This window comes from Nicotiana sylvestris, chromosome 8 (assembly GCF_000393655.2).
Source record: "Nicotiana sylvestris chromosome 8, ASM39365v2, whole genome shotgun sequence".
In the NCBI taxonomy this organism is placed as follows: domain Eukaryota; kingdom Viridiplantae; phylum Streptophyta; class Magnoliopsida; order Solanales; family Solanaceae; genus Nicotiana; species Nicotiana sylvestris.
Window position 1 is genome coordinate 213,405,244 of NC_091064.1, and position 19,481 is coordinate 213,424,724.

The 19,481-nt window shown below is 35.1% G+C and overlaps 3 protein-coding genes and 1 non-coding gene across 6 annotated transcripts; 2 read left to right on the forward strand and 2 right to left on the reverse strand.

Annotated features, from left to right (window-relative positions):
- Positions 1-328: 328 nt before the first annotated feature.
- On the forward strand, positions 329-3,968 carry LOC104218254 (DNA N(6)-methyladenine demethylase ALKBH1A). Of its 3 annotated transcripts, none has more exons than XM_070155498.1 (4): positions 329-433; positions 510-614; positions 2,213-2,384; positions 2,459-3,968. In XM_070155498.1, exon 4 carries the CDS (start codon positions 2,481-2,483, stop codon positions 3,486-3,488), a length of 1,008 nt encoding a protein of 335 aa, XP_070011599.1. In that variant the 5' UTR covers positions 329-433; positions 510-614; positions 2,213-2,384; positions 2,459-2,480; the 3' UTR covers positions 3,489-3,968. The 3 variants fall into 3 exon arrangements, with proteins under 3 accessions (XP_070011599.1, XP_009767033.1, XP_070011600.1); XM_009768731.2 differs by having other exon boundaries at positions 335-433; positions 2,510-3,968; XM_070155499.1 differs by lacking the exons at positions 329-433; positions 510-614 and having other exon boundaries at positions 2,291-2,384; positions 2,456-3,968.
- A 1,024-nt stretch (positions 3,969-4,992) lies between these two features.
- On the reverse strand, positions 4,993-5,454 carry LOC104218180 (uncharacterized). Its single transcript, XM_009768637.2, has one exon. It carries the CDS (start codon positions 5,452-5,454, stop codon positions 4,993-4,995), a length of 462 nt encoding a protein of 153 aa, XP_009766939.1.
- Positions 5,455-7,340: 1,886 nt separating this feature from the next.
- On the reverse strand, positions 7,341-13,155 carry LOC104218111 (tetraspanin-10). Its single transcript, XM_009768541.2, has 11 exons — positions 12,818-13,155; positions 12,071-12,183; positions 11,916-11,970; positions 11,764-11,819; positions 8,940-8,987; positions 8,784-8,832; positions 8,564-8,647; positions 8,414-8,481; positions 7,926-8,051; positions 7,764-7,839; positions 7,341-7,615 (listed from the first exon to the last, which is right to left on the reverse strand). The coding sequence occupies exons 1-11, from the start codon at positions 12,869-12,871 to the stop codon at positions 7,550-7,552; spliced, it is 795 nt and encodes a 264-aa protein (XP_009766843.1). The 5' UTR covers positions 12,872-13,155; the 3' UTR covers positions 7,341-7,549.
- On the forward strand, positions 10,769-10,840 carry TRNAC-GCA (transfer RNA cysteine (anticodon GCA)). The gene has a single exon. It is a non-coding gene; the product is annotated as a tRNA-Cys (tRNA).
- Positions 13,156-19,481: the final 6,326 nt, after the last annotated feature.

Genomic DNA, 19,481 nt, shown 5'->3' on the forward strand with positions numbered 1-19,481 from the left:
AATATAATTTTGAGCTATTTTTAAATTTTTATAAGTGATTTGAAGTGAAATTTTTAAAAATAGACTTTTAAATTTTTTTAAATTTTTAAAAATTTCGAAATTTATCTTCAAGTAAAAATAAAATAATTTATTTTTGGAAAAAAGTAAAAAAACTTGTATGGCCAAACGGCCTTTAAATATTCCGACTAGTTGGAATAGTGACTAGTGAGCCGTGAAAAGTTAAAAGAATTTTAACGAAAAAGCCGTGAAAATAACCGTACTCGGAATTTAAAAAATAATTTATTTAATTTTCTGACTGAATTTTTTTTAAAATAATTCCAAATTATAACCTACCCATTCTCTCACTCCTCCATCTATACTCTCAACCCTCTCTCTAACCCAGCTGCCACTCTCTTTCTCTCTCTAACGGCGGCGTTGGACTGGCGGCACAGTGGTAAGTCTCTCTCCCTTTCCATCTCTATTTCGTCCAACTCCCTTTCCTCTCTCAAACCACTTCCTTCCTTTGCCAGTTTCAGGCGGCGTTGGGCTCGGCAGCGCTGACGGCGACAGAACACGGCGGCGACGGGATCTTTTGAATTATTCCCCTCCCGGTGGAGGCAGCACAAGGCATAGTGGTAAGTCTCCTGAATTTTGCTGCTGCCCTGTTTTTGAATAATGCTGCTGCCGTACAGATTTATTCTTGATTAGAAGGATCGTTTTGTATTTGAATTGAATTTAACGAACTTGATTCTTTAAAAAAAAATCCACATATTACTATAAACTCAGCCATGCTTATAAAAAAAACTGGAGGATTGTCTAGTTATTAATTCAACAACAACACAGCAAAATCCCACTAGTGTGACCTGGGGAGGGTAGTGGGTATACAGACCTTACCCCTACCCGAAAGATACTCGGCTCAAGAAAACAAAAAGATAAAAGGAGACAATATTAGTATCACCACAGAAATCATAGGAAAAATAGGAACGATGCAAAGCAAAAGCGATAAGCTAGTAAATAGGTCCTGCACTGAAAAGCGAAATAGCAAGACACAACATTGCCACTAGCTATCTTAGACAAAAATCCTACCAGAATAGTCTCACAAAGGTACGAAGTAAGGCAAGACTCAACTACCTCCTAACCTACAACCCTAATACTCGACCTCCACATCTTTTTATCATGTGTCATGTCCTCGAAAATCTGAAATCTCGCCATATCCTGCCTGATCACCTCTCCCCAATACTTCTTATTAATTCGTGATGTGCAATATCCCAAACCATTAAATTGAAACAAGCATAAAGATTTATTTTTTATAAGTTAAGAATTTGGTTTCCTTGTTCTGTCGGAGGAGTTTGTTTCCTTCCTTTTTCCATCTTTCATCTTTTACTTGATCAAATGAGTAAAATGAACCCTACCTTCAATTTTAGCTTCCAACCCCTTGATTTCTCCCTATTCAGGTTTCTTAAATCTGATTGTTATACTGCCGTCATATATGGGCTGCGATTAATTGTATCTACTTAAATTAATAATAAAAAAGCTAACAAAATCCGATTAAATGATATATGAAATCTACACTACAGAAGTCCTTATCAATTAAATTTATTTATATTTGAATTAATGTTGTCCATATCAACTTACTTTAGGAGCAAGGGTCCCAAAAATCTACCTTTTTTCCAATCAGATTTCTATAAAATTCGACTGTTTTCTGGTTGTTTGGCAATTTAAATTGTCGGACCATGGTAGTTGGAAATTTCCAACTGATGTACTTTCCGACATTTCACACACTAGAGGTCCCCGGTTCGAACCCAGGCTCAAACAATTTTTTGCCTTGAGCCGAGGGTCTATTAGAAACAGCCTCTCTACCTTCTAGGTAGGGGTAAGGTCTCCATACACACTATCCCCCAGACCCGACATGTGTGATTATACTGGGATTGTTGTTGTTGTTGTAGTTCTGACAGACATTCATATTTCCGAGTACTCTGTAACGGTCGGAATGTAGTCGAACTTTCCAGCTGTTTCGGTAGTCGGATAACTGTGATTTTCTGGTAGTGCAAACACAATTTGTAATATAATATTTATGTGATTCATTTATAAAAAGTTTACTCATTGAGATGGAGTACACGTGACTAGTAATAATAAAAGCTTCTAACACGAGAAAATTATAATTTGCAATGTGGAAACATGTAATATTTTGAGTCATAGACGCAAAAATAATTTATTATGCTGTCTCCATCAGTCAAGACTCAAGAGAGTTTACCCCAAGTCTCCACAAATCCTAATTCAAAGATTTATCAAAATTTGGAGCTGTGGAAGATGTACGGTTCCAACCCTAGCACCAACGATGAAGAGCGAACCGCTTTCAGGAAGGCTGAAAAGAAATACAAGCTGTATTATGACAATACCCGAAAGTAAGCTTTTAAAGTTCGATAATTTTTAACAAGAATGTTTTTTCATTCTCTTATATTTTTTTCCCCTTCAGCAGATACAACAGTTGATTTACGTTAATGGGACATTATTATGTTGTTAAACTCAGGAAAAAGCAACCAAGACCAGTGGATTTGTCGGAGGTAATTGATTTTAAGTCAATTTCAGAGTCTTACCGTCGAAATGGTGAACTTCCTTCAGGCATTTTCGCAATTCAATGTGATTTTGATAGTCTTGTCTTCTGCTTGGAGAGTCATCCAGGGTTTTATTTCATTCCTGGAGCATTAACTGTTGAGGAGCAGTGCCGTTGGATTAAGGAGAGTTTAGCAAGTTTTCCTCAACCTCCAAACAGGACCAACCATAATGCAATTTATGGTCCTCTACAGGACTTATTTGCTGCTGCCAAGGATAATAAAGCTTTGATTCAAGAAGATAAGCACTGTGTGACCAATAATTCTGAGGTGGAAATTATCCAAAACGACATAAGTGTTCCGAAATGGAATTTTTTTGATCAATCAGGTGCATTATCTAGAGAAATTACATGCAAATCAGTGCCAGCCTCTGTTTTGCTTCGTAAGTTAAGGTGGAGCACCCTTGGCTTGCAGTTTGACTGGTCGAAACGGAACTATAATATTTCTCTGCCTCACAACAAGATACCTGATGCACTTTGCCTGCTGGCTGAAAGAATGGCAGCAGCTGCCCTGCCATCGGGTGAAGTGTTTCAGGCTGAAGCAGCAATTGTTAATTACTTTGGGCTAGGTGACACACTTGGTGGCCACGTTGATGACATGGAGAAGGATTGGAGTAAACCTATTGTTAGCATGAGTTTGGGCTGTAAAGGTATTTTCCTTATCGGGGGAAAGTCTAGGGACATTCCGCCTGTTGCAATGTTTGTTCGAAGTGGTGATGTTATTCTTATGGCAGGACAAGCTAGGGAATGCTTCCATGGTGTCCCTAGGATCTTCACTGATAAAGAACACGCCGATATATCCTCCCTTGAATTGCAGTTTTCTGATGAAGATGACTCTGCTTTCTTGGAGTACATTAGGACTTCTAGAATCAATATCAACATTAGACAAGTATTCTAGAGAATCTAGACTTATTTTTCTCTTGAAAGTTCTGTAGAGATGTGATACTACAACAACATACCCGGTGGAATTCGGAATTACACAAGTGGTGTCTGGGCAGGGTAGTGTATACGCAGACTGTACCTCTACCTTATCAAGGTAGAGGTAGAGAAACTGTTTCCGGTATACCCTCGGCTCAAAGAAAGATGATGTTCTTGACAATTTTGAAAACACCCATATGGTAGGTATGGAAAAGATTGGAGAGTACAGAAGCAATCATTTTGATTGCTTCTGTAGAGATGTAATACGAAGTTAGATTATCTTCACAGAATAAGTAACATTATTTTTGCTTAAAATTCTCACATAATTTTGGTATTATACGAGATACTCCATATGGATCCTGTGTGTTGGAGCATGTGTGAGTGGACAACTTGGAAGCAATTATTGAAATTGTTTGGTGATATTATTACTTATCAATTCAAAAATAAATAAATTATTACGTACTCTGTAATACTTATTTCTGATTCTATTATTTGCTTTACTAATTAATGTTTAGATTTATGACTATGTTCAGTTACTTTAATGGATGAAGTTCAGTAATCACGTATGAGATCAACCCTTTGGGGTTGTTTGGTAGCGGACTAAATTATCCCGTAATTATAATGCCATGACTAATTTATATCACATGGGAGGTGGGATTAAGTCTGAGATTAAATTTATACCATGTTTGGTTGGTAGTAATTTATCCTAAGATAAATTTATACCGCTAACCAAACATAATATAAATTTAATCACACGTCTTATCCCCTACCAAACGACTGTATGGGTGGTATTGGTAAAACGGCACTAAATTCACTAAATCCTTTTCTTGATGTCTGCATTTATGGTAATTTTGTAGAAAATATCAGCTGAATTTTTGGAATAATGACTTTTTATCAGAATGCTCAAAAGTTAGATCCAACCAGAATAAAATCTCCAAGAATGTGATTTGACAAATTGTTGTTTCACTTTGCAATTCACTTAATTTCAAGCAAATATATCACTGCTTATCGGCAAATTAATACAAAACATAACATTTAAGATTCAAATCTGCATTTAATATATTTTGAAAAATATTAGAACCCGATGTGACTGACCTTTTACAATTTGTTAGGTTTTAACTACTTTTTTTTTTTTTTTATAGATGTTCGACGTCATAAGCCAATAACATAACAAGTCTGCAATTCCACAATTATATATGCATAAAACGCAACACCAACCAGATAATCTTAAAACATTTCATTTTAACGGCTAAAAAATAAAGGGGGGAAAGGGGATAACAATAAAAAAAATTCCTTTTTTTCCAAAATCTAAGGGGCTATGATAAATTAAAGAAAAATATCAAGCCACTTACCCCTAATCCAAACAAACCTTAAATCCAAAATCCCCTGATACATGATACTAACAACCCTAAATCCCCAAAAACCTACTTAAAATGATCATAACAAACCCTAAATCCCCAAAATTAAATGATCATTAGATTTTTTTAATCATGATTTTTTATTTTCTCAATAATATCAGAAATGACCTTGTCCATGTCCAATGCCTTCATCGGCCCAAATGGCCTCTTCATATCCAAAAGGCTAACAAATTTCTCCCCATTTTCACCAACCTCCCTTATTTCAAAACAACCTCTTCTCGGCTTTTCCGGGTTGACCCGAACTTCCAAACCGGGTACTCCATTTTCCAACCCTTCTTTCACTTTCACAGCCCTAATCTTGAACTGGTTGCACTGCGTACAGTGCTCAATCACAACACTCTTTGAAGCAGAGGCAACAGCAGCCTTGACTTCGGGTTTGGGGTCGGATTTCGGGGTGGACGTTTTGGCCCGTTTTGGCTTGGGTGGTTCTGGGTCAGCGTAGTTGGGTTTTGAGTTGACACTGCGAGTTGAGCTTCGAGTTACACGGGTCGTGGGCTGCTCCATATTTGGCCTTTTCTTAGGTGCCATTGAAAATCAGAGGTTTTCTTTTTTCTCTTTGGGTGTTTTAGGGTTTCTGCGATTGGGGATTTTATGGATTGGATTTGACTTATTTATGACTTGTTCAGCTTCTTGTGGAAGCCAGCTTTTTGGTCTTTGATTTTAGTTTCCCGCGCTTTTTGACGGCTTAGATTAATTGAGAACTTTTTGGAGACCAAAATGCCAATATTCCAACTTTTGGGGATCAACATCAGGACAGGAATTTATGGGCCCTCTAAATATTCAAATCAATAAAATTTTAGTACCATCTCAATTTCAAACTATTTTTGACGAGTGTTTTAAAAGGCGAGGGCGTGACGATGCGTTTTACTTAATACGGGGCGAGGTGAAAGCCTCGAGACACGCCCCACGGATCTTTAATTTTTTAAATTTATGAATAAATAATAGTATAGCATTATAACACAATAAATATAAAGAGATGCATTAAAAGTTCAAGGAAACTAAAAAGAATTAAAGAAACTCATATAAAATAAAATATTTAGCATGCTTTACAAGTATAAATAATACAATATTGTTAAAGTTACTATGAAATATAAATAAACTCCAACCTCTTAACTTTCAAACAATTAAAAATTATAATTTCTTAAAAATATTATCAAACTGCATATTTTACCTCTTTAATAGTAAATACACAATAAATTTTTTAATACTATAATTTAAAATATTATCCCTTCATGAGTAAATATAAAATTATTTTTAAATAGTAAAATAAAAAATTTATGATAATTTTGAGTGACATGGAACTAAGACATGTAGATCTATGTAAATTTTAATTATCTATTTTTAGAAGAAATATTCAAATGATATTCACCCTCAAGATGTTGTTAATTAGTAAGTATGCAATAATATATTTCGTTATTTGAATCATTCACAATTTTCATATTTCTATAATAAAAAGAACTTTAATCATTCATTTGTTAAAAAATTTTGATAGTTAATAGTGCAAATTAGTGAATTCAGCACGTGATTTGCATAGGAACTGTTAGGCGAGTCCCGAGCGTTGAGCGTTAAGCGTGTTTAGGGCGCACCGTCGGGCGCTTGGGGCGTAAGCCTCAGAGAACTAAGCCCCACACATGAGTCTCAAGGCGTTTTGATAGTGCCACGCCCCGGGGCGAGCCTCAAGGCGAGTCCCAGATAAGCCTTTTAAAACAGTGTTTTTGACAACTTTATGCAAATATTTAATATTCATTTTCTTATTTGGATACATATTATTTCAACACTTGTAACTTACAATTGTTATTAAGACAAATTAAGAATACTCTAAAATTGAAGATTCTCTAATGATTTTACCACAAGTCTAATCTATAAGCAATAATTACTGAGATTTAATTTAAACTAGTTGATATCGCCTGTATGAATCATTTGCTCCAACCCTAAACTAATCCGCTACAACTATGTAGGTTTTTTCTGTTTTTTTTTTTTTGAGGTATTGGATAGTACTCCCTCAGTTCACTTTTGCTTATCCACTATTGACTTTAGAAGCAATCCCCGAGGGCGTGGTTTGAGAAATTCAGTAAGGTCATAGTTTAGTTTGGCTACAAAAGGTGTGCTCGTGGTTTGAGAAGTTTAGTAAGGCCATAGTTTAGTTTGGCTACAAAAGGTGTGTTTGCATACCCCTTAAGAAATAATAAATAAAGTGTATAATTTACCATGATACCCATATTAATTGGTATATAGCCTTAATGGATGTGACATTTTTGGAATGAGTAATTAATGCTAAGGACAAAACAAAAAAATAAATTATTTTTCTCTTGATATGCGAGAGTGGACAAGTAAAAGTGAAAATCTTTATTTAGAATAGTGAGCAAATAAAAGTGAACGGAGGGAGTATTTTAATGCATGTTTTAGATGTAATAGAACTATAGAAGAATGATTTAGCATAAACATCAGAAGCATTTTATATTACATGAATCATTTCGTTCGGATAAAGCTATACAGAGTTTGTCAACAAATAGCTGAAGAACATGAAATATTGTCCCGGCACATCATTAGCTGAAGAACACTTGTACATTCATTCATTAAGCGTGAGAGCAACCAACTCATCTGGATTTTACAGTTGTAGGATTCAAATTTTAGAGCGGCTCCTTGCTGCATTTCGTCTTGCACAGCATCCCACGAAGTAGATTATCGACTGACAGAAATAAGAATCAGCAGATGACGAGAATTAGTGGAAGTAAGAAAAAACAAATGCCATATCATGTATGTAGCCATAATTCTCCAGCACGAAACAGGAATCAATATGGTCATTTTTTGACATCTTAATTGAAGGAATGACTTACCAAGACGACAAAGAGAATCACGTTGAAGATAGCAACCACTCTCCATTCAGTTTTCATGTATTGTGCGACTCCAGCCCTGAGAATATTGTAGGAGAGACGCCATGAGCTGCATAATGACCTTACATGAACAGAAGAATGACAAGACCAGAAGACGATCCTTACTTGCAGGAATCACAGTTATAGCACTTGACATTCTTTGAGTTTTTGTAAAGCCTGCAGTCCTTGTTGGAACTCGTAGGATGAAAGCTCAAGTCATAGTGTGATGCATTAACAGCAGGGTAACCACACCTACAAGTGGAACAGAGTATATCTGAGTCCTTGGAATGGGATGATGCCGGGAAGTATTTGGATATCAATCATAAGAGAGATAGAGGTTTGTGAAACAACAGACATAAAGAAAATATCTGAAGTACAAAAGTTGCATATTTTTAGCATATTAATCAAGAATCTACATGCCACTGGATAAATATCAGAATCATTCTAACAGTTGTCTTACGACACATTTTCCTCTTTTTGTAACTATTGATTCACAATGTGAGCTTCTGTGTAAAATGACTTCCAGATATGAATGTTATCCACGCAAGTATATTTAAAGTAGTCTAAAACAAAATAGCTTAGAAAAGAAAGAAACGGAAGAAAACTAAACTTACTCAGAGGGTGGTCTGCAGCAACCAGCTTCAATAGGTGTTAGTTTTGCTAACTTATATTGCTTGAGAGTCTGCAGCAATGTAGCGGAGGCATTAATATGATTTTAAAATTATAGATCATGATTAGGTTCTTAATTAAGTTGGAAAAAAAACCTTGTATCTTCTTGATAGGTTACTGCAGTCATCAGTCTTGACAAGACAACCTTTAAGGTGCTTCCAGTTATGGGTGTTATTGAGCTGAAACATATGAGCAAATGGTTAACCTAAGCATGAATTTTCATCTTAAGCATCGGAAATAACCACTATAACGATTTAGACATGATGCCTTTCTATAACCTGCAACTTCAAATTTTGCATATAAACAGGTGCTTACTTGTTTTAGAAACCACGAACTGTAATCTTGAAGCTGATACTCCTTGTACCTGGCCAGATGAAAACCATTAATGATACACATTTCCATAATAGCACAGGACGTAAATAAAAAAGATAAAGAACTGGAATTTCTTGCGAGTGTCTCCATGAAATATACCTTAATCCATTAACACTATGACCTGAGCCGTTATTCGTCACAATGAACCTGAGACAAAGCAAACCAATAAGTGTCACCTCAGGTATGTAGGTTATCAGGCATTTCTGACATCAGCATGCAAATTAGATACCGTGGTTGCCACCTTAAGCCGGTTAACAGTAACACAATGGTAGTTGCCCCTTAATGTTAAATATGAGAAACCAAGTTTAGAGTTTCATGTTCACGACAGATTATAGAGAAAATTAGAAATGAAGTTTATTGAAAACAAAGTCAAACCCTTTCATATAGAGATTTTACTTGAATGGAAAGGAGTGACTGGAAGAAATAATTGTGAAGTTAAAATATTTGCTAACTAGCTATTTTATCTTGTGTCACTGCATGAATAAGACGAAGGCATCAAAATCAAGATCATTTACTGGATGTTTTTGTTCCTCCTTTTTTCTTGCTCAGTTGTAATCCAGAACCTCAGAAAGGTAACGACATAATCACAGGAGTCCTAGCCCTCAGGGCTTTGGTTCAACAGCAAAGGTAGTGCAGTGGAGGATATGTGGTAGGCGCACGTCACGAGCTCGAGTCCTACTACGAAACAAGCCTAGTGTTTAATTGGAGAAGGGTAAAGGGGAGGGTTCATTATTCTCTGAGTTTTGAAGCTAGAAAACAAAGATTTCTTGGTTATTAGAAGAGGGGGGGGGGGATCTGAGCAGTCCTATGCACATTATTCCTAATGTTTTACTACTTCACCGTTGAAACCTCAGTTGAGCTATCATAGTTCATTATATTTTTATTCTTTTTCATAAGATTCCTTCAGCAACGGAGGTAAATTTCGGCACATAATAGTTATCTAAAGAGACTATCATCGTTTCAATGTGTTGCTGTGGTGGAAATTGGAATCAAACAAGAAAAATTACGTCTATTTTCAGATAGATGCCTAATTTGCAAGATCTGGAGTTACTCCTGGAACACTGCAGGTGTCAACATTGCCATAATTCCCTTAGAGATATTCTATCCAATTGCCAGCTAACAAGGCCAAAGAACAAAATAATTTAGACGAATGTTACAGGTCATTCCATCTTAGAAATACGCAAGTATGATAAGGAAACTCGAAGAAAAGAATGGATAAAACCTAAGGTAAGTTCCAAACATAGGCTTCCTTACTCACATGTACCTATTCCAAATATTGAACAAGATAACCTATTCAAATGAACAGAAGATATTAACCAAAAGTTTCAGTAAAATTGGTCAGATGGGAGAAAACCCCGAGATTAAAGCTACAAAGTTTATGGAAGCTGCTGAGAAATATACAAAGGGTGGAGCGATAAGAGATGCAAAAGGATTCCGATTATGGGTTATCTGTCCAACAGCAGAAGTAGGCAGAAAAGCAGAAAAGCAGAAGTGCAGGCAAAAAAATAAAGATAAGGTCACTTTTTTTTTTCTTTTCCTGTTTTTGATAAGAAATGGTTTACTTGGTCTGTTCTATAGATATAATTATTTCCTCACATCGTAAGAAGGACGAATCCTCCTTATTAGGATTATGCGTTAAGATTAAACTGCTTCTGACAAAGATAATAGGTTCAGATGTAAAGGAGTGAGTATGTTTAATCTACTTGTCAAAAAAAAGTATGTTTAATCTTTACATGGACTATGAGGAGGTAAGGTAATATTGTTCCTTCCTACATGTACTTTCCTTGATAGCTATTGGTGCATTTAACTCAAAATGAAGAAATCTTTGACTGGTGGTACTAGGGCCTTCCAAATTTGAGAAAATCTATGCACAACTTGACTCTTTTTAAGGCTCATGACAGTATATCTGAAGTGTTACTACACAAAATGGGTCCATAGCTCAGTGGTAGAGCATTTGACTGCAGATCAAGAGGTCACCGGTTCGAACCCGGTTGGGCCCTTTTAGTAACTTTATTTTCCTTTTCAAAACCAAATTTGAAGTTGAACTCAACATCTAAGCATATGGCAAGCGGGGACAATGGATCAGGAACAGACACGCATACTAATCGAACCTATAAAACAACTACTTAAGGATATTCATGATTAATTTTTGCTTTCTTCCTAGGTTCCAGTCAGGGGACCAACCCAGAGGCAATGTCTTACATTGCTATAGCTATTGATAGACTGCCTAAAGAGCCGTCAACATTATACAATTATGGCCCTTATTACATAATATTACCTAATAGGGAGATAAGGAGCGAAACTAGCTAGTTCTAGGAAAGATAAAACACAAAAAGGTAGAAACACTACATTACAAAATTTACACTTTTAGTAAGACATTAAAAGAAAAGGCTCTTTCTATTCTATGAATTTTGAGATCAATAAGAAAGTATGAGACTGTCACAAACCTATTCTGTAAAGCCAATACACAAAATTTAAAACAGAACTGATTAGTATTTGTTTCAAATTTGGTAGCAATATTCCAAGTTTGGTAACAAGCTTGTCACTTGCAAAGTATACAGCAAAGAAAACAAGTAGGATGTCTAAACACACTAGTTACTTTCATACGCGATGAAGATGGACTACACATAGCAATGACAAAAATATCTTGTAGGACCATGACTAGAATAACATATTCCGCAATACCTTTTAACTTCAACTTAAATATTTTCCATGCAAAAAAGTATAAACATAGCTGTAAGATGCATTGATAGTTAAACCATAAACTTGTGAATGAACATTTGCATAACTCAGCATCATGATATTTAATTGGTCTTGGGTATTGCAATACAGAGGCGAGAAATGGGGAAAAGCAATGGCTAGTCTATCAGTAATAAAGATAATGCACCAAAGTATTGATTAAATTCCAAGTAGCACTACTTACGCTAAGACGGTGAAGACCAATATCGCCACCAAAATCAAGCACAACATGATTAGGTACTGAAATATAATGTTAAGGAGAAGCAACCAAAATTTATGCCAATCGCAAGAAACCACAATTTCACTTCATGTGAACATTTGATACGGTAAGGATACAATCCACAACAAGATGGAGTTGTTCTTCCATGCACCAAGAAACCCAACAATTGATCTGAAAAACATGAAAAGAAGAACGATTATATATACATAAGATAAACCTCGAGTCGTTAGAAGGGTAAGGGAAAACCAAATAAATAGAACGGAGAACCTACACGACGAATATAACTCCTCCAAGACCTAGAACAGGCAGAGTGAGAGACTTTCGACAGCCATCATGATGAGCGCTCATCCAAATTCCAAAACCTACGACGCCCACAGCTAATAGCTGCATTTCCAAGATCCAAATGGGAGTATAAGAACACTTAAATAGTTAAATGCCATCAAATAAAACTAAAAAAAAAAAATAAACTTTCCTGCTCTAATTAAGAACTAGAACATCCTCAATCCACCAAAAAAATGAAAAGAAAAATTCTACCTCAGAATTGCGAAACTAGTGTAAAAGGGTGTAAAAGATGGATTTTTTCTTACAGCAAATAAATCAAGCTCAACTTAACAACAAAAACCTAATGTAACCACATTGACCCAAAAGCAACAGCATTTGGACTAAATTGAAACAATTAAACTAACAAGCACCTAAGTAAAATTGCCAACCACAGGAAGAAAAACAAACCCAAAACCATTTTAGGGGTTCATCCTTTCTTGTCAATGAATGGAAAAAGAGAAAAGAAAAAAAAAAACCAAGTTACAAATAACAACAACATATACTACTACTACACCTCAGTCTCAAACAAGTTGGATCAGCTATATGAATACTCACTTCTCCATTTAAGCCCAACTCAAACCATTGTGAGAAAATTAACTCAATTTACACATATAGAAAATAAATGGATAAAAGCTAGCAGAACAGGAAATAAGGGGGAGCTGAAAATAAAGAGAAAATATGGAAATGGCGTTCATACCATAGTGAGAAAATTAATCCATCTTATCACAAAAATGCTGGTTGATGTACTCATCTTTGAGCTTATTGCTCTTTCAGGAACTCAGAAAATTAATACATAGACACAATATATATGTAAAAAGACAACGAGAAAAACAGAAGCTCAAGAAACTGGGGTATCAGAAATTAATGAAAAGACAAAAAAGATTGAAACTTTATGCCAAAGAAGTGGCACTTGCACTGCAAGAAAGCAGGAAAAAACAAGAAAAAGGGTTTGGTTTTTGAAAAAAGAGAGGGCAATTTTGGGGGGTTAAGGCAAAGAAGATGAGGGTAAAATGGGAAGGAAATAAATAAGCTCACATGATTTCTTTTGGTTCTTCCTACAAAATACTACACGACACGAAACAGTGGATAACTAACTGAAAATAAAGAAGAAGAAAGAAGTAGTAGTTCACAAGTTTGGATTTTTGCTAGCTGAGAATTTTTAAAAATTGCAGCCTGCTAATAATATATTTTGCTAAGCTGTGAATTTCAATTTATTGGTCAAGTGGTCAAAACGTCAAAACTAAGTTTGACGACTGTGATAGACAGCCAAAAGGTAATTGTTTTTAATTATGTATATGGAATCTTTGTCACAATTGTGTCTATAAATTTAGATACAATATATTCGAAAAATTGATTTCTTTATATATATAGGACTTAAATATGTTTTTTGCACATATAGGTCAAATTAAAATACAGTAAGAACATCACTCGACATTTGGTATAAAAAACGTGAGCATCGAAAATTGGAAATTTGAGAGGTTAAGAAGAAGTCTTGCAAAAAAACAAAAAAGGTTATTGTCAAGCTAAATGTTGGAAATGATTGTCAGTCGTGATTGTTGTTAAAAACTTTCATTAAAAAAAAAAACTTTAAATTGAAAAAGTTTATTTCTCTTTCTGTAGATACAAAAAAGTTTGAGTTTCTAAGTTTGAAGAGTAAAGCTAGATTAATGGTGCTTATATTTTGGAAAATTCATAAGAAAATTCGCAACTGTTATTCTTCGTATGCGCATTGGATAGTATGCTTATCGTGCAATAGCTCACAAATCACATAGGAAATGTAAATCGCACTAGGCAAGCTCGGTGTAACGAACTTTGATTGAAGAGACAACTGGTAAGAAAGAACCGATCTCAGGTCTCCCATGTGGTAACCGTTCACCCAACCAACTCAAGCAACCTTTTAGGTGTGGTCCTTATATTTGTAACGAATATGTTTACTACTATAACCTAAAAGATGGTGGGTTACATATAGTAAGTACGAAATTTGAAGGAACAAAACCATTGGTTGATACTTGTGATTTTCTTTACATAACAAGCAATTTGATTAGGTAATCGATTCTTACGAATATTTCTAATGAGAAACTTGTAAAATGGATTGTCTTGACAAATTAGACTAGATTTTTAGATTTAGAATGCATATGATGTCATATGTTTTTCCTTCTTTCATATTTCTTCTATATATTTTGCATTCAAGTATATCATACACTAGCCTAAATATATCATAATAATTAATACCTCATTATCGACACTAACTTAGTTTTTATCTATTTGGCGCAGGCATTCACTAATCCATTAACTCGTTCATAATAAATTATAATGAACTTATAATTAAATTCTCAATATTGTCAAGAAATATTGTTTTTGGCGAATCCTACTTATGAAAATCAATATGCATTAGGAATTTCCTTAACCTCCCAACTAGTGTATCACGACCCGGAATTTTCACCGTCGGGATTGTGATGGCGCCTAACATTACACTTGCTAGGCAAGCCAACGTTAGAACAATCTACTCCTTTTAACAATTTAAATTAGATATTATAGAAGAACTGGAATAACTGAATAAATTTAAAGTAATAATGCGGAAGCTAAACTAGCCAAATACCTATTACAATTCCCCGAATCTGGTGTCACGAGTACACGAATTACTGGAGTAATACACATAAAGGTCTGAAATAAGTAACAAGTTGTTCGAATGAAAGTACACAGCTAAATAGACAGAGGATGGGGATTCCAGGAGCTGCGGACGCTGAACAGTCGTACCTCAAGTCTCCGCGAGTGTATGATTCGAGCTTGCTAATAACCGCCATAGGGACCGTCTCCAAAATCTGCACAGTGTGTAGAGTGCAGTACCAGTACAATTGACCCCATGTACTGGTAAGTGCCGAGCCTAACCTCGACGAAGTAGTGACGAGGCTAAGGCGGGTCACTTACGCTAAAACCTCTACGCAGTATATAATAATGACATAATAATTGAAATATAGTACAGAAGTAAACAACCAACAAGAAATGATAACCACGGCCTCGAAAATAAACCAGTGTCGTCCAGAATTAGCAATCTTACCAGTTCAAACAAAGTATCGTAAAAACAATACAACTCAAGAAATAGATACATATAGGTTGTTGCGGCGCGCAACCCGATCCCACCAGACAACATATAATCCTCCCTTATTCCACCATAATAATAATATCAACAACAACATATATATATGTTGCGCCGCGCAACCCGATCCCACCATATATCAATATCAATATCGTAATTTCACCCTTATTTCACCATATCAATCCACTCTTATTACACATATTGCAACGCGCAACCTGATCTCACCTTGTGTGTGTGTGTGTGTGTGTGTGTGTATATATATATATATATATATATATTCACCCTTATTCCACCATATCAATCCTCCCTTATTACACATGCTACGACGTGCAGCCCGATCCCACCATATCAGAACCAAACACTAAATGCACAAAAATCAACAGGCTAAATCACAAGGCCTTTACGATAAATAATTATAAAACTGAATCAAGAAAAGGAAACCTCAATCAATATAGAATCTACACGAATAATACTCTAGAAAATATGCACTGAAAGTACCAACAACAACTTAAGCAAATAATAGGAGACAACAAAGTTACGAAAGAATTAATACTTTCAACAAAGAGAAACAATGTCTAACAAATAGCAATTAGGCATAAAAATACAAGTAAAGCAGGTAGCAATTAGGACAGGAGAAGACAATATAAGAAGAGCGGGAAGAAAACAGGCAAAACAGATAAATTGGCGGCGCATAGGTACTCGTCACTTCACCTATATGCCACTCAAATGGATTTCACATAGTAAATAAGTCAAGGGTTCCTAATCCCTCGAGTCAAAGTGAGACACGACACTTACCTCGCATAGGTACTCGTCATTACACCTATATGCCACTCAAATGGATTTCACATAGCAAATAAGTCAAGGGTTCCTAATCCGTCGAGTCAAAGTGAGACACGACACTTACCTTGCTCTACGAGCCACTCAATGCTCAATTATCGCTTTTTCTCTAGTATCTATCTCCAAATCACTCGTATCTTACCATAATTAACTCAATAACATCAATTATCACTAAAGGAATCAACTAAAATGCATAAATTTAGAATTCTCAAACTTTCTCCCAAAAAGTCAAAAATCGACCCCGGACCCGCTTGGTCAAAACTCGACGTTCAGATCAAAATCCATTTACCCATTCACCCCCGAGCCGGGATATATAATTAATTTTGGAATTCGACCCTAATTCGAGGTCTAAATCCCTAATTTCTCAAATCCCTAGTTTTTACCCAAAAACCTCCAAATTCTACCATGGAAATCTTAGATTTTAGGTTGGAAATTCATGAAATGCGATGGAAAATTGAAAGAAAGTGGGTAAGGATCACTTTCCAAAATTTTGGAGAAGAATTGGTCTTGAAAGAATCGCCTATAGGGTTATAGGATTTGAAAATTTGAAGAATGAATGAAAAATCCCGTCTAACTTCACTTTTACACAGTTGCAGATGTCGCATTTGTGACTATTGCGAAGCTCGCAAATGCGAGAAACCTATATGACTCATTTGATTAAGTCTATATGAAGATCCCTAAAGGATTTAAAATGCTTGAAGCATATAATTCAAAGTCTCAGAAAATGTACTCGGTCAAATTTTAAAGATCTTTGTATGGTTTAAAGCAATCTGGACGAATGTGGTATTATCGCTTCAGTGAATATTTGCTGAAAGAAAGTTACATATGTAATATTATTTGTCCATATATTCATAATTTGATATACTTAGTGTTTATGTTGATGCCATAAACCTTGTTGGAACTCCAGAAGAGCTCCAAAAAGCAATTGAATATCTTAAGAAATAATTTGAGATAAAAGATATTGAAAAGACAAAACTTTATCTTGGTCTGCAAATTGTACATTTAGCGGACAGAATCTTTATCCATCAATCTGCCTATATAGAAAGGGTCTTAAAACGCTTTTTACATGGACAAAGCGCACCCATTGAGTACACCAATGGTTGTTCGATCACTTGAAGTGGATAAGGATTTGTTCCGACCTCCAGAAGAGGATGAGGAACTTTTTGGTCCCGAAGTACCCTATCTCAGTGCAATTGATGCACTAATGTATCTTGCTAATGCTACAAGGCCTGACATAGCATTTTCTGTTAATTTACTAGCAAGATATAGTTCTTCTCCTATACGGATTAAGAATCCGCTCTTACCTCTAAAAGAGGATGATGAACTCCTTGGTCCTGATATACCCAAGTCTCTGCACTGTACTCTCTTTCCCTTGCTCAGTTTTTTTTTTCCACTAGGTTTTTCCTGGTAGGTTTTTAATGAGGCAGCTTGCAATGTATATTATTAGTGTACTCTTTTTTCTTGACTAGGATTTTTTTCCCCAAGGGGTTTTTCCTAGTAAGGTTTTAACGAGACACATAATAATGAACATCTAAGGAGGAGTGTTTTGAAAATATTTTTGTGGATGTCCATTTATTACTACGATGTAGATAACTTTCCTGAAGAAGATTATCCATTTAGTACTCCATTGAAGTTTTCTACAAGCAGCTGATGCAGGCAGGTTGCAAGCAACTCAATGAAATGACTTGTAACAGCTTCTTGGTTTGATGAGAATAATTTAAATTGATCTGAAACAGTGGTGGATAATATTCTCTACAAATTCAACTTTTGAGAAGATGTTATACAAGATTGGAATGCGGAGACTTGAATATTTGAAACAAGGTTTTCATCAGGGGGAGTAAAATACGCGATGCACTCTTTTTTCCTTACTAAGGTTTTTTCCCAACGGGTTTTCCTTATAAGGTTTTAATGAGGCACCTAACAATGCGTATTACTAAATATGTGTACTCTTTTTCCTTCACTAGGATTTTTTCCCACAGGGTTTTTCCTAGTAAGGTTTTAATGAGGCACATTATCTTTTAATGAACATCCAAGGGGGAGTGTTATAAATATATATTATATTATGGATGTTTATTCAGTACTCCGTTGTAAATAAGCTTCCTAAAGAAGCTTATCCATATGTGACTCCGCCGTAAATATGGTTATCTATTAGGTACTCTATTGGAAATAAGCTTCCTGGAGAAGCTTATCATTTCGGTACTCTGTTATGGATAAATATTACCCCCGACAAAAGATTATCTATATTTTGTACAGTAGCAGCTTACAAGCAACTTACAAGAAGCTTACACACTAGCTCGTAGTAGCAGCTTACAGTAGCAGCTTATACAACAACTTCTTTTCTTCTATAAATAGAGGAGATTTCAATTCATTATATACATGAATTTGAAGTTGAAATAAATCTCTCTCTACTTGTCTTTGATTTCTTTATTTTAAAGTCTTTATTTTATAACACAGCCTACTAATAATATATTTTGCTAAGCTGTAAATTTCAATTTATTGGTCAAGTGGTCAAAACGTCAAAACTAAGTTTGACGACTGTGATAGACAGCCAAAAGGTAATTGTTTTTAATTATGTATATGGAATCTTTGTCACAATTGTGTCTATAAATTTAGAAGATACAACAGATTCGAAAAAAATGATTTCTTTATATATATAGGACTTAATTGTTTCTTGCACATATAGGTCAAATTAAAATACAGTAAGAACATCACATGACATTTTGTATAAAAAAGTATGCATATATTTTTTTTTTAAAACAGCTCGATACATAAAGTATTTCGCATTCATACAAAGTAAGAGAAAAATGGTTAGTTGGAAATAAGAGAGGTTAAGAACAACTTTTGCAAAAAACATATTATTGTTAAGTGAAACTGTTGAAAATAATTATGATTATCAGTTTGTCATCACAAGGTTAAAAACTTTCATAAAAGGTAAAACTTTAAATTGAAAGAGTTGATTTCTCTTCGTGTAGCTACAAAAAGGTTTCAGTTGCTAAGTTTGAAGAGTTAATTTTTCCAAAGTTTGAAGAGTAAAGCTAGATTAATGGTCCTTATATTTGTAATAACGTCTATGTTTACTACTCTAACCTAAAAGATGGCGGGTTCCTCATGCAGTGTTTAGAACGAAATTTGAAGGAACAAAACCAAGAAAAGATTATTATTTTTTGGTTGGGTTTATCTACTCGATATCCAGTATCTGCATTGGAGCTTGACTATTTCTGAATTCGTGTAGCGTAAGGCCCATTTAAGGAGAAAACGCTCCCGAACAGGATTTTTTCCATAACCATAGTTCGAACAAGATTCTTCTAAAGGAGAGATCATATCCATCCCACCACAACCCATGCCGGTTAAAAAAACAAGAAAAGATGATCTTTGATTCATACTCATCATTGTCTTTACAAAACAAACAATTTGATTAGGCAATCGA

Excerpts from the sequence above, each read along its gene's own strand:
- LOC104218254 (XM_009768731.2), top strand. The coding sequence starts at position 2,290 with ATGTACGGTTCCAACCCTAGCACCAACGATGAAGAGCGAACCGCTTTC. Across the intron at positions 2,385-2,509 it reads TATTATGACAATACCCGAAA|GAAAAAGCAACCAAGACCAG; the intron begins GTAAGCTTTTAA and ends TGTTAAACTCAG.
- LOC104218180 (XM_009768637.2), bottom strand. The coding sequence starts at position 5,454 with ATGGCACCTAAGAAAAGGCCAAATATGGAGCAGCCCACGACCCGTGTA.
- LOC104218111 (XM_009768541.2), bottom strand. The coding sequence starts at position 12,871 with ATGAGTACATCAACCAGCATTTTTGTGATAAGATGGATTAATTTTCTC. Across the intron at positions 12,184-12,817 it reads GGATTAATTTTCTCACTATG|CTATTAGCTGTGGGCGTCGT; the intron begins GTATGAACGCCA and ends TTGGAAATGCAG. Across the intron at positions 8,988-11,763 it reads TTGGTCTTCACCGTCTTAGC|GTTCATTGTGACGAATAACG; the intron begins GTAAGTAGTGCT and ends GCTTTGTCTCAG.